Source organism: Azolla caroliniana, unplaced genomic scaffold, assembly GCF_043228905.1.
Source record: "Azolla caroliniana isolate FFs.n. ecotype wild unplaced genomic scaffold, voAzoCaro1.0.p SCAF_16, whole genome shotgun sequence".
Classification (NCBI taxonomy): domain Eukaryota; kingdom Viridiplantae; phylum Streptophyta; class Polypodiopsida; order Salviniales; family Salviniaceae; genus Azolla; species Azolla caroliniana.
The window spans coordinates 6,438,138-6,449,822 of NW_028230451.1; the positions used below are offsets into that span (position 1 = coordinate 6,438,138).

At 38.3% G+C, this 11,685-nt stretch overlaps 2 protein-coding genes across 4 annotated transcripts; one reads left to right on the forward strand and one right to left on the reverse strand.

Annotated features, from left to right (window-relative positions):
* The first annotated feature begins 510 nt into the window (after positions 1–510).
* On the forward strand, positions 511–6,740 carry LOC147853838 (KH domain-containing protein At4g18375-like). Of its 3 annotated transcripts, XM_087332508.1 has the most exons (9): positions 511–529; positions 1,136–1,835; positions 2,485–2,964; positions 3,247–3,498; positions 3,754–4,218; positions 4,563–4,633; positions 4,740–4,857; positions 4,945–5,128; positions 5,366–6,740. In XM_087332508.1, the coding sequence occupies exons 2-8, from the start codon at positions 1,161–1,163 to the stop codon at positions 5,110–5,112; spliced, it is 2,229 nt and encodes a 742-aa protein (XP_087188634.1). In that variant the 5' UTR covers positions 511–529; positions 1,136–1,160; the 3' UTR covers positions 5,113–5,128; positions 5,366–6,740. The 3 variants fall into 3 exon arrangements, with proteins under 3 accessions (XP_087188634.1, XP_087188632.1, XP_087188633.1); XM_087332506.1 differs by lacking the exon at positions 511–529 and having other exon boundaries at positions 876–1,835; positions 4,945–5,141; XM_087332507.1 differs by lacking the exon at positions 511–529 and having other exon boundaries at positions 877–1,835; positions 4,945–5,122.
* Positions 6,741–8,107: 1,367 nt separating this feature from the next.
* On the reverse strand, positions 8,108–10,094 carry LOC147853839 (triacylglycerol lipase SDP1-like). The gene is made up of 3 exons (XM_087332509.1): positions 9,954–10,094; positions 9,063–9,870; positions 8,108–8,616 (listed from the first exon to the last, which is right to left on the reverse strand). Exons 1-3 carry the CDS (start codon positions 10,077–10,079, stop codon positions 8,453–8,455), a joined length of 1,098 nt encoding a protein of 365 aa, XP_087188635.1. The 5' UTR covers positions 10,080–10,094; the 3' UTR covers positions 8,108–8,452.
* Positions 10,095–11,685: the final 1,591 nt, after the last annotated feature.

Genomic DNA, 11,685 nt, shown 5'->3' on the forward strand with positions numbered 1-11,685 from the left:
CCACTCACTCCCCCAAGGGAACCATACTCTACAGGATCTTTATATTCTAGGGCGTGATCAGGGAAACACAGGGACGATTTCGGTACAGGAACCTTAATATAACGAATCTGTGTGCGCTCGGCTGGAGATATGTGAAACCTCGAGGGGATCATTTCCATACATACGGAGACTTGATTCTGGGTGTCTGTGTGCGGACTGGGGGGGGGGGGAGGCTCGGACCCTTAGTGGCATTCAAGATGAGAGAGATATGAGTCCACTCCACAGGTAGTATCTTTTAGTTTCTTTCTTTCTTGTTGGATGTGGACAGTGGCATCCCAAATTTCCACAAGGAGATAATGAGAGCAGAAGGCCATTTATGTAAATTTGCCCAAATGATCAAATATCCTTCCTCTTCTTCCCCCCCCTTCCCCCTTCTCCCTTCCTTTTCCTCTTCCTTTTTTCCTCTCCAAAGAAAGAGGAAGAACAGAGAGAGCAGAGAGCTTTTCAAGCAGACTGTTAACCGTCGATTTCTTGCTATCTCCGCACACAGGTATTCCATTATTCATCTACCGCCTTATCTTTCACCATAAATCCCCCCTCCTCCTCCTCCTCCTCCTCCTCCTCCTCCTCCTCCTTCGTTCATAGGGTTTTGCGGGATCTCACCGTCTTTGCGGCCACAGTAGAATCAAGGCGCTTTTCTCCTCTCATCTCTTTGGCACAGAAATGATTAGGGTTCTTTCTTTCTTTTTTAGGGGGGAGGGGAGGGGTTTAATAGCTTCCGATTAGCAGTAAGTTTTCCAGGGTTTTTTTTTTTTAAGGCTTCTTTGGTAGTGAGCACCGAAACTAGGGTTTTAAGATCTGCTCAAAAAGCAGAATGTTATTGCAATTTGAGGGTTTTAGGATTTTTTTAGCATCAGCGAAGAAATTAGGGTTTATTTTGCACGACCAGCTCAGAGGATAGTTTCTTACAGTGCCTTAGTAGCTTCGCAAATTGCATCCTTTTATGTTTTCTAGGGTTTCTTTAACTATCAACTGGTGTGTTCTATGATCAGCGGGGAAATTTGGGTTTTCTAGTAGCAGCCTAATTTGTAGAATAACATAATCGTGGGCCTGGGGAAAAGCTATATAAGTGGAAGCCTATTTGATTGCTTTACAGAGAAAAAAAGAAAGAAGAGAAAAGCATGGATGCACCTTTGGGTAAAAGAAAGCGTGACAGAGGGGGCTATACTGGAAATGCTGTCCGAAACCAACCACAGCGGCAAAACAGTCGATTTGGACAAGGAGACCAAGAACAAGAAGCCTTGCCAACCCCAGTTGATACCACTTACCGGATTCTGTGTTCAGGTGTGAAAATAGGCACTGTGATCGGCCGAGGAGGAGGTATCATCAAATCTCTCAGGAAAGAAACTAATGCAAGAATTAAGGTTCTAGAATCAGTTCCGGGAGCAGAGGAAAGAGTAATCCTTGTTTGGAGTACTCAACGGGATGATGAACGAAAGAAACATCGAGATGATGCCAAAGATCATAGTGATGGTGTTACAGGAGAAGATGGGGATACCATTTGGAGCAAGAAATCTAAAGGTGGGTTCTTGTGTGCTGCCCAAGAAGCTTTATTTAAAGTGTATGCGAAGATAGTAGAGGATGATGAAAGGAGTGGGTCTCATGATCAGACAAGAGATAATCGAAGTGGTGAAGCTATGGTAAGGCTTCTTGTACCTAACAACCAAATTGGATGTTTGCTCGGTAAAGGTGGTCGGGTCATCGAGAAAATGAGGAATGAGACAGGTGCAAATATTCGCATTTCAAGCAAAGACACTCTTCCTGGGTGCGCACTGCCCACTGATGAACTTGTACAGGTGAATGTTTGCCTTTGTTTTGGAATTGTGTAGAGACCAACTGATGCACTCCTTTTCAAGCATGTTTATTTTTTTGTTTTGAACTAGGATTCCAAAATATTTTCTTTAGCGTTATGTCCAGGTTCCTTTTCATACATGAAATAATGGAAGAAAACAGGGAGGCATTTTATAGGAGAAGAAAATTGATAAATTTCTATTGGATATTGTTCCCCTTGTTAGTTCCGGCTGATGAGGTCAAATTATCAACTGGTTTTTCAGTAAACGAGTTCAGGAAGCTGTTATGCTTTAAGGGAACTATATTGCTTCTATTGTAGCTGACTAGCACAAAATTCATACTGGTTTTTTGGTGGAGGATAAAACGCTGTTTTGGAATGCATGACATTTGTTAAAGGAATTATTTTGCTTTTATTCCGGTCTGCAATTGGAATATTTCTATCACCTACAAGTTCATAATTTCAATTTGCTTTTCTAACGAGTGAGGCTACCTCTATCCAGAATATAGTATTGGATAACATGGCATCTAGTATAGGAAATAAATTGCTTGTAATCTAGTCCTCAATCAATTTGAGTTCCCATGAAATGCTTGAAAAGTGTTAAATCACTTCCTTTTTATGCTTGAACCAATTGATGTCCATATTTATTTGGGCAGATATCCGGCGATCTGACAGTGGTGAAAAGAGCATTATATGAAGTTTCGGCACGAATATATGAGAGTCCTTTAAGAGACCGACCTCAAGGACAAGCCAGTTCTTTACCACCACCAGTTCTTCCCCCGAGAGGACCAGCATTCCCAACCGTAAATCCCTTATATGGTATGGGTAATGTAGGGGGTGGTGCCCCTCCCATGTCTGGGTTTGGAATCGACTCTGGTGCGCCTTGGTCTATGGGTTCACACTCAGTCCCTGGGCCTTATCCTCCCCATGGTTTGAATCCTCTTGAGAGACATGATCTAGGAAAAGAAGAAGATTTTTCAATAAGAATGCTGTGCCCCAATGAAAGAATTGGGATGGTAATTGGAAAGGGTGGAAATGTGATTCGACACTTACGAGATATAACTAATGCACGGATCAAAGTTGAAGATGCGGTTCCAGATTCTGACGAGCGAGTTATTTCTATATCTGCAGTTGAGGTATTTGTTACATGGGAAAGACGCTTAAGTACTCCTAACTTGTTGGATATTTGCAAAAGGAATCCAGCATTTAAACTAATACCAGATTAAGTTGTATCACAAAATTTACTGTAAAAAAAGGGCACCTTGGTAAATTTTGAAAACTTAAGGTAGGTATTATTGTCTTTTGCTCTTATTATACTGGGATTTTTTATTGGGGTACAATATTATTGCGTCTTCTGAAGAAATGTAGGACTAAGAGTGTTTTGGCTCACAATATAGCCTCCTTGTTATAATGTGCAGAGGCTTCATGATCACTCGCCAGTTATCGAGGCCTGTCTAAAGCTTCTTATCAAGATAAATGATGGTGGAGATAGGGATGATGAGGGGCTCTTGACTTGCAGGCTTTTGGTTCCAACAAGGCAGATTGGCTGTCTCCTTGGGAAACGAGGAAGTGTTATTACAGAGATGAGAAAGAAGACAACAGCGAGTCTCAAGGTATTGCAGAAGGTGGATTTGCCTAAATGCGGTGAAGACACCGATGAGCTAGTTCAGGTACGGCAGTTAGCATTGAAGGAATCTTAGCTGAGTTAGCTATGTACAAATTTTGGTATATATATATTAACTTTACCAGAGTGATTTGATGGGCAAACATATATTTGTGCACCTATTGGTTTATATTTTCCACTAGATATAGTATTTATGTCAGGGATATCAAATGCTATATGTGGAGTAAACAAATGTAGAGAGAGAGACCTATATGCTGCTAATTCTTTGTCTAGAATATTGACTAACTTGATGTACACGCAGATAATTGGTGATGAAAATGTTGCGAGAAAAGCTCTTTTGGAAGTCCTATCAAGACTCAGATGCAATGTGTTTGGCATGGAGCTAGATGAATTTCTAGAATCTGGTGGTGCTGTAGGTCCACCATTTACTGGGATGGGTATGAATGAGGGATTTGGTGGACCACCTTTTGCTAGGCCGGGTGTGAATGAGGGATTTGGTGGACCACCTTTTGCAAGGCCGGGAATGAACGAGGGATTTGGTGGACCTCCACCCTTTCCTGGGCTGGCTATGAATGAGGGATTTGGTGGACCTCCACCCACTCTTGGAACCCGGCATGATGCTGGTTTTTCAGCTGCTCTTCCATCAAATGTTGGGATTAGGCATGATATGGGATACCGTGGAAGTATGCACTCATTCAATGGGTATGGTTTGCAAGGTGGACAATACGAATCCAACCTTGCTCTTCCACCTGTATCACCTTTACAGGTATTTTAACCTTGGTTTTTATCTCTTTTGTTTATAATCGGTATGCTTGCTTAATGCTAGCTACGAAAGAGGATCCAAATATTTGTTTTTAGAGGAGGGGTTGAGTTGCTTTTTATCATGTTTGTGCTCTCACCTTCTATGGGTGCACTTCATGCTTGTAAACCATCTCCACAATCATTCCACCTTTTTCCTTCAACATTTCTTTGTTGTGCTCTGAATTGGATATCTGTTATGGTTTGAACACTACACAGAATACAGATTTATCAGTAGCTCTTGTATTTTTGTAACACTTACAAATCTCTTAGTACCATATGCTAATCTATGGAGATTCTTAATCTGCACAGGTTTCTGCCAGTGGGTATGGAGGATATTCTGATTTAGACACAAACACATACAGTTCTCGGCTTTTTGGAGAGTATGCCATATAATGCAATATTTAATATAGGCAAAGATATTTTGTAGATTCCATATCCAAATATTATTAATATGTATGCTTTTGATTTCTTTGTTAATTTGCGAAGGGGTGGAAGTTTTGGTGATGTATCGACTAGGAGTAAAATATTTGAAATGATAATTCCTGGGGCATCTGCTAGTTCTGTTCTTGGTAAAAGTGGTAGCAATCTGGCTTCTATAAGACAGGTGCATGTCTTGAATGGTGATTTATAATATGTAATTTTGTAATTCTGTAATTTTTTATTTAACCATTTTACTTTATTTGATTTGCAGATATCAGGGGCCAAGTTATCAGTTCTTGATCCTCACCCAATTTCAGGAGATCGAATTGTTGAGATCCGTGGAACACCAGAGCAAACCCAAGCAGCTCAAAGCTTGCTTCAAGCATTCATTTACAGTGGCCAAAGCTCTTCAGGGTCTAGCCTTCATGGACTGCACTAACTTGGTAAAGGTGGAGGTAAAGTTATAAAGTAAAACTAAATTTCCAATAATGACACATTTGTTTTATTTAATTGTCACACATATAGAAGCCCAACCTAACAATTTTGAGCAATATCAATGTCTTCATGTTACATTTATGACATAGTAAAAAACTACAGTTCTGGCAGGTCCTTATTTATATTCTTATCTTGAGGTTTTGATATGATTCTGACACTCTTTTCCATTGTGCCGCTTTTTCATCAATCCATTACAGCTGTTCTAGACAAGACCCATGTCGCAGCTCCTTGAAGATACACTGCTATGGAAGCCTATCTTTCCAGAGTAAAAAGTTGACCAATTTAAGTGGACCGCCCTCCATTTGTGGGCACTTAACTTTTCTTCCATCGGCCAAGATCTAACCTCCAATCCTATTAGATTTGAAAGCCCAAAGAGAAGATTGCCCTTGTGTTATGTAACTGGCTCGGAGCTTGTCCCAGACTGTAGGCTTTTTTTGCATGCATATGTAGCCGAAACACCATACCACTTTCTGTTTACCTTCTCGTGGATAAGTCTACTGCTTGTTATAATAGGGTTTGACATTTGCAGTTGTTCTGGTCTTGCACTGATTTGACACGCTTTTATGGTTAGTGAATGGACCAAATTGCCTTATTTCTCCTATTACTTCTGGTAGGAACATACCGTACGTACATCTTTAAAATTCAGAAGTAATCTGCTTATTAGTTCAACCTGAATCCTGCTTGACTGAGTTTATATGAATCTTGGATACTATACCTTGAATTAGTCATATAATGTATGATGTTATTTTATTTGAATGCATTAAAACATGAGATTGGATTGAATGTGACCATCAGTGGCTAGATATTACCGCATGTTGTAGGCAATCTAATGAATTTTATGGACAACAAGCAATGATTTGGTATCGCGTCCTTTAGAATACACAGGTTAGTGGAGTATTTGTGAGAACAAAGCTTGCTCTTAAGAATACATTTATATCAGAATTATGAGAGTATTATAGGATAGTGAAAGGTTTTACATGTGCAATGTGAGACTTGTTAGCCTCTGAAAAGAGTTATCTAAATTAGATTTAGGCTGAATTCACATTCTACAAAGATAGTGCCACTGGGGTGGTTTCTCATCCAGGCGGTAGTGGACGTGAAATGTCTCACATCCATAATCCTATGTGCTCAATAAAAATGAAAAGTTGAGTTGATTTTCGTATAAGCACTTGTAGGATTCTGATTGTATTATACTGAAAGCTGGAACCCACCAATAGTAAAAATGCATCGTGTTTTATGCATGATCACCTTTTAGGATTGTGATCTTGTTGAAATGTATGCATCATCATCCCGGTAATACCAGGGGGGATAGAATCTTTCTGATGACAGGAATCATCAGGGCAACAAACATATTATCAACAATGAAGCTACATCTATGGGCGACAAAACTGCCAAGCTTTTGATTGTTCACATCCTGTCTTTTAAGCTCTTTGTTGTATTATTTTTTGTTGTCAATGGATGGGATTCAAGATAATCAGTCATGTAATTTGAACTATTGTTATTATAAATTAGAGTAAAGCTCAAATAGAGAAAACCTCTTGACAATTCAGCAAATGAAGAATAGTCACAATAGTCTACCTTAATCATGTGTTGCTGATTGCCAATTAATCTTATAAAAAATACGAGTGACTTGCATTCAAACATTATGAACGTGAAAATATCAATGAAATATATAGGGTGATAGCATGGATTTGGTGAGCCAAAAGAATTCTGTATGTGTAGCCTCTATGTTTAAAATCGGAAGGGGGTTGGTTGCATGTTTCATATGTTGATTATAACGTGATGTAGCTTGTTTTTTCTGGTTACACCTTTAGGCCTATATAGACTTTCGGGTCATTGGTCCAGTCAATAATTGTGTGACTGGACATGACGCATTCAACTCTCAATCCATTGAAGCTGTCCTTAAAATTGTATGGAAAATGTGATTCATTTAAATCATTAATTTCTCTTGACACTTACAATTGCTGTCCTTTTAAGTTGCATGCAAAATGTGATTTCTTTCAAATCATTAATATTGTATGATCCACCAACGTTTTTTAATATTGCACTCATACTACACTTACAATGAGTATGATCCATGAGACAAATTGTAGCCATATAATTCCACCAATGTTTTTTCATAATGTGCTTATACTTACAATGAGTATATTATGTATATTATTTATCTATCCACATTGCTACACTTTTTCTTTGCTAAAAGGGAAATGAGTAGAACAAGTTGTCACTTGAGATTTGACATTATGGTAACCAAATTTGGAGACATTCAAGTTAATGAAGAGTTGAAGTATTTCTGGTCCTCATTAAAAAAATATTTTGATCTCAAGATGAATATAGAATTATCTAACACTAAAGAACATTTAAGTTAATGAAGTGTTGTAGATTTCTGATCTCAAGATGAATACAGAATTATCTAACCCTAAAAAACATTTTAGTTAATGAAGAGTTGCAATCCCTCAGGCAATCTCCATTTGATTGTTTGGAACTTAGAGATATCACGCTACAAATTTATACTCTTTACTTTGAGATCTTTTTAGCTCTTTGGTGTCTAATAGACACTTGTATATTTCTCTTTATTCTTTGTGGGTTTTCACCTCACTTTGAGGTTTCCCACTAGTAATAACAGTTGCAGATTACTGATCTCAAGATGAATACAGAATTATCTAATACTATACGTAAACCTGGAGCTTAACTCCTGTCCTCAACATCCATGGCCAGAAATGGCAGCCAAGCATTGATTTGGAAAAAAATAATGTTAGAAGGGTATGATAGGATAAAATTGTAATATCATTTTCATGAAACCTGATTGACAAAGTTAATATAACAAATAAACCAACACAGTAATGGAGGGAGTTCGTTATTATCTTGCAAAAAACATCATATAGCATCTGCCAATAGAATATCTAAATTTTCTTGCATCAACTTCCGTTGTAGGTTATGCCTTTTGCAAATACAAGGTTATGGTTTAATCTCACTCCCCCAAGAGTTATTCGTCTTACTTGGTCTGACTTGACCCATACAAGACATGACCACCGGTCTGACTCAAGCTGAAGAGTTGGAAGTTACATTGTAAAAACATACTCTATAAGTTGGTTGAATCCAACTTTAAACAATAATCTAGCAAAAATCAATGTTCACAAATTACAATGTTCATGCGACAACAATATGGCAATCTGTTATACATATATATACATACATACATATATGTATATATATACATACAAGTTACCAATCATCTTTGCAGATAAGTAAGGTAACTAGACGTTCAGCTTTAGATAACCAATTACTCACGCTTTAGCGCCTGTGTCATCAGCAGCACCAGCTTTTTGAATGAAGGAGCCAAAGGAACCATACAACAGACTCTTTGACTTGCTCGATGTTTCTTCTTGGTCACTGTCGCATAAGGTTGGATTCTCATCAATCACAGCCCGAAGACATACCTCGGCAATCACTACATAAAAGAAACAAGGTAGAAAAATGAGCAAGCAAGGTTTGGTTTAGTGTTTTATAATTAGTTTTTATCATCTATTACATAAGGTAATTGTCCTAGTACCTAGACAGCTAAAGAGTAATTTCAGTTTTAGAGATTTGGGCACAATTTAGGGTCATGTAGTAGCATATATGTGTAGAGAGTGTTTACGTTGATAGATTAAGTTTACGGTTAGATAATAAGAATTAAAGTTCAAGGGTAGGATGTATGGTTTTATGAGTAGATGATAAAGTTCAAGCGTATTTACAGACTACAGTTCACAAACGTTAGCAACAGTTTACACAGTGTTAATGGTTGTATGACTATTGTTAAAGAATGTTATATAGAATCCTGTGCATGTTAAGGGTTTAGGTTTTGTATAGCAACATATATAGATAAAGAGATTTAGGGAAAGAATATTTGCTGACCAGCTCGATCGTTGGGCTGTAACAGATAGTGTCCCGTTTGCCCAGCCCACACTGAACTCTTATGGCACAAGTCCAATGACAGTTCTGCATTGGTACTAAAACTATTTATACAACATTCATGCTCTTCAGTATCACTATCATCAAACTTCTTTACAGCCAGCTTTGTATTTAGGTGACCCAAGGCTTTGTCAAAGATCTTGTTCATTTGTCTACCAATACTCAATTCCTTTGGTCCAAGCAAACGGCTAACTTCAGCCTCATCACAGCCATTTTCATGAGGTTTCAAATCTTCTTTGTGTATGTGCAGAATATGATCGCCTCCTTGCTCTTGTATGAACAGAGAGGCTGAAGCTGTTCTCATTAAAGGTCCACCGACTCGTGTCCAGCAATGATGATTAGTATCCATGTTTTCACTCTCGCTATCACTTCCATCACAAAAAGGCTGATGAGATTTCACACTTCCAAATGCAGGACCAGACCAAGGCCCACCCGATGTATGCACCGTTTCTATCATGCCATCTTCATCTAATGAACCCCATGAGTTTTCTCGGGCAATGCAGTTCCAAGAAGGGATCCTTTTAGCTCCAGATGATGGTGATCGAATTGATCCAGATGTGTGTAATGAGTTTCTTTCCAAACTTCTCTTGATTCTGTTTCTTCGATTTAGTTCCGATACACATTCATCCAGCATTAACTCAATCCCACAGTTGGCATTGATTGCAGAGAGTTTCTCCCACGTACATCGCCTTCCCTGATTTACCGATTTTTGTAGCTCCGCAGCATTTGGATTTTGAATAATTTTAGCAAACTGAAGGTGTCAAAGAAACGAAAAAACCATTTGAGAATCATTGCTGATGATTTTACATAGTAAAAGAGATCCGAAGCAATCACCTGAGCAAGTGTAGCAGGCATAACAATTGTCACGTCGCCTTCCCAATCTTGCGCAAACAGCTTAGCAATGCCACCCATAGGGAATCCTAACTCCCAAATTTGGTTGCATCTGTGCTTCACCTCCATCTCTGACAAACGAGCCAGCTGCATGAAGAAAACAACTGCTTAATAAGTAAATGCATAATTATGAAATTTATTGTACCAATTTCAGCACATTTCAGTGGAAAAAACCAATGCTACCTTAAAAATGTCTGCCATATGGACATAGCAAGACTACTCAGAAGAGCTGAACTGGCATGTACCAAAGCTAGGTATTTTAAATAAAAAAGTGTAAGTTCAGGCTAGAAATTTGGGACACCCTGTAAAGTGAAAATTTGCCCTGGCACATAGGAATGAACATTTCTGCACATATAAAATAAGTCCAATTTGTAGAAATAATTGTTGAAACAGCATTACACAGGGCCCTGACGCTCAAAGGGGTGAGCCCTTAACAATATGGTACAATTCTATTAGAACATTTGTCTATATATATATAATATTATCAGCTTATGAGGAGCACACCATTGTTGCAATGCAACTCCCAAAACCCTGCAAAGTTGTTAGTTGTTCATATCTTTCTAACCCACACTGAAGCATGTGTGATCAATATGTTTATTTTACTTGCTGTTCTGGCATTGCATTTCAAGACTATTATTCTGGTTGTCAAATGAGTTCAATTGTGCGCTTCTAGCCAGCTACCATATATTGGCTAACAATTTCGTCTCTATCTATTATAGCTTAAAATATGGAAGTGAAACTTTCCAAGCATCAGGATAATATACTGATCGACAGAATTGGTTAGATTTGCTTCAGCGGTTGGTTCCATCTCCTCTGCACAGATACTGGCTTTATTGCCAACTCCAGGATAGTAAAATTTGACTGAAGTCTGGATTTGCTCATCTACTACATTAGACACTCGTATGGCAGAGGATTTTGACTTTGACTCCTTGGACTTATGCTCCATGTTTTTCATTTGCACTAGCGGTATTCTGTTAAGGATAATTTATTGTACTAGAGGAACAACAGTGAATTTAATTGAGGCATAATTTCCATTTACTTCACAAATAACACATTTCCCTTTTTCCATCCAAGTTTTTTTTCCAGATGCATTTTTCTAATGGTACTCCTTTTTTATCCTTTGCATTGACTGGAATCCTGCTTGAAAGGCTCCATGGACTTCAAGAGTTCCCCACCAATGTCTTTATTGTGGTTGTATGATTTACTAGAGAATCCTTCCTCCTGGAAATGTTTTTGCCTGGGAACTCTACTTGGCTGCCTTTAAATCCTGTTGTACTTCCTTGCAATAAAGCAATTGGCCATGTTTTTGAGTGTGACAATGGATGCATTCTCTATACAATTGTGTCATTTTCGTCACACTAAACTTTCTTAAATATTCGCTAATTTCTTTGGGTAAACCTATTACACAATGAAACTGTCCTGAAAGATCTAACATCTAATAGGACATTAAGAATATGACTTTCTTCACTGCAAGTCATTTTAAACTGGCTATGTTTTCACATTCAATCTTCAGATAAAAATATGCAAATGGCCACTATATATTCCTAGCACCACCTTGTAGATAACAATTTCCCCTAGCATTTCAGTCCAAGATCATGCAAATATTATAAATAAATCCATTATCGCTCCCTTCCAGGATCTTCCACAACTTTGGAAGAGGAGAAGATTGAGACGA

Coding starts and splice junctions, on each gene's coding strand:
- LOC147853838 (XM_087332508.1), top strand. CDS start 1,161: ATGGATGCACCTTTGGGTAAAAGAAAGCGTGACAGAGGGGGCTATACT. Junction 1,836..2,484: donor CCACTGATGAACTTGTACAG/GTGAATGTTTGC, acceptor TTATTTGGGCAG/ATATCCGGCGATCTGACAGT. Junction 4,858..4,944: donor ATCTGGCTTCTATAAGACAG/GTGCATGTCTTG, acceptor TTTGATTTGCAG/ATATCAGGGGCCAAGTTATC.
- LOC147853839 (XM_087332509.1), bottom strand. CDS start 10,079: ATGGAGGTGAAGCACAGATGCAACCAAATTTGGGAGTTAGGATTCCCT. Junction 9,871..9,953: donor TGCCTGCTACACTTGCTCAG/GTGATTGCTTCG, acceptor TGACACCTTCAG/TTTGCTAAAATTATTCAAAA. Junction 8,617..9,062: donor ACAGCCCAACGATCGAGCTG/GTCAGCAAATAT, acceptor TCTTTTATGTAG/TGATTGCCGAGGTATGTCTT.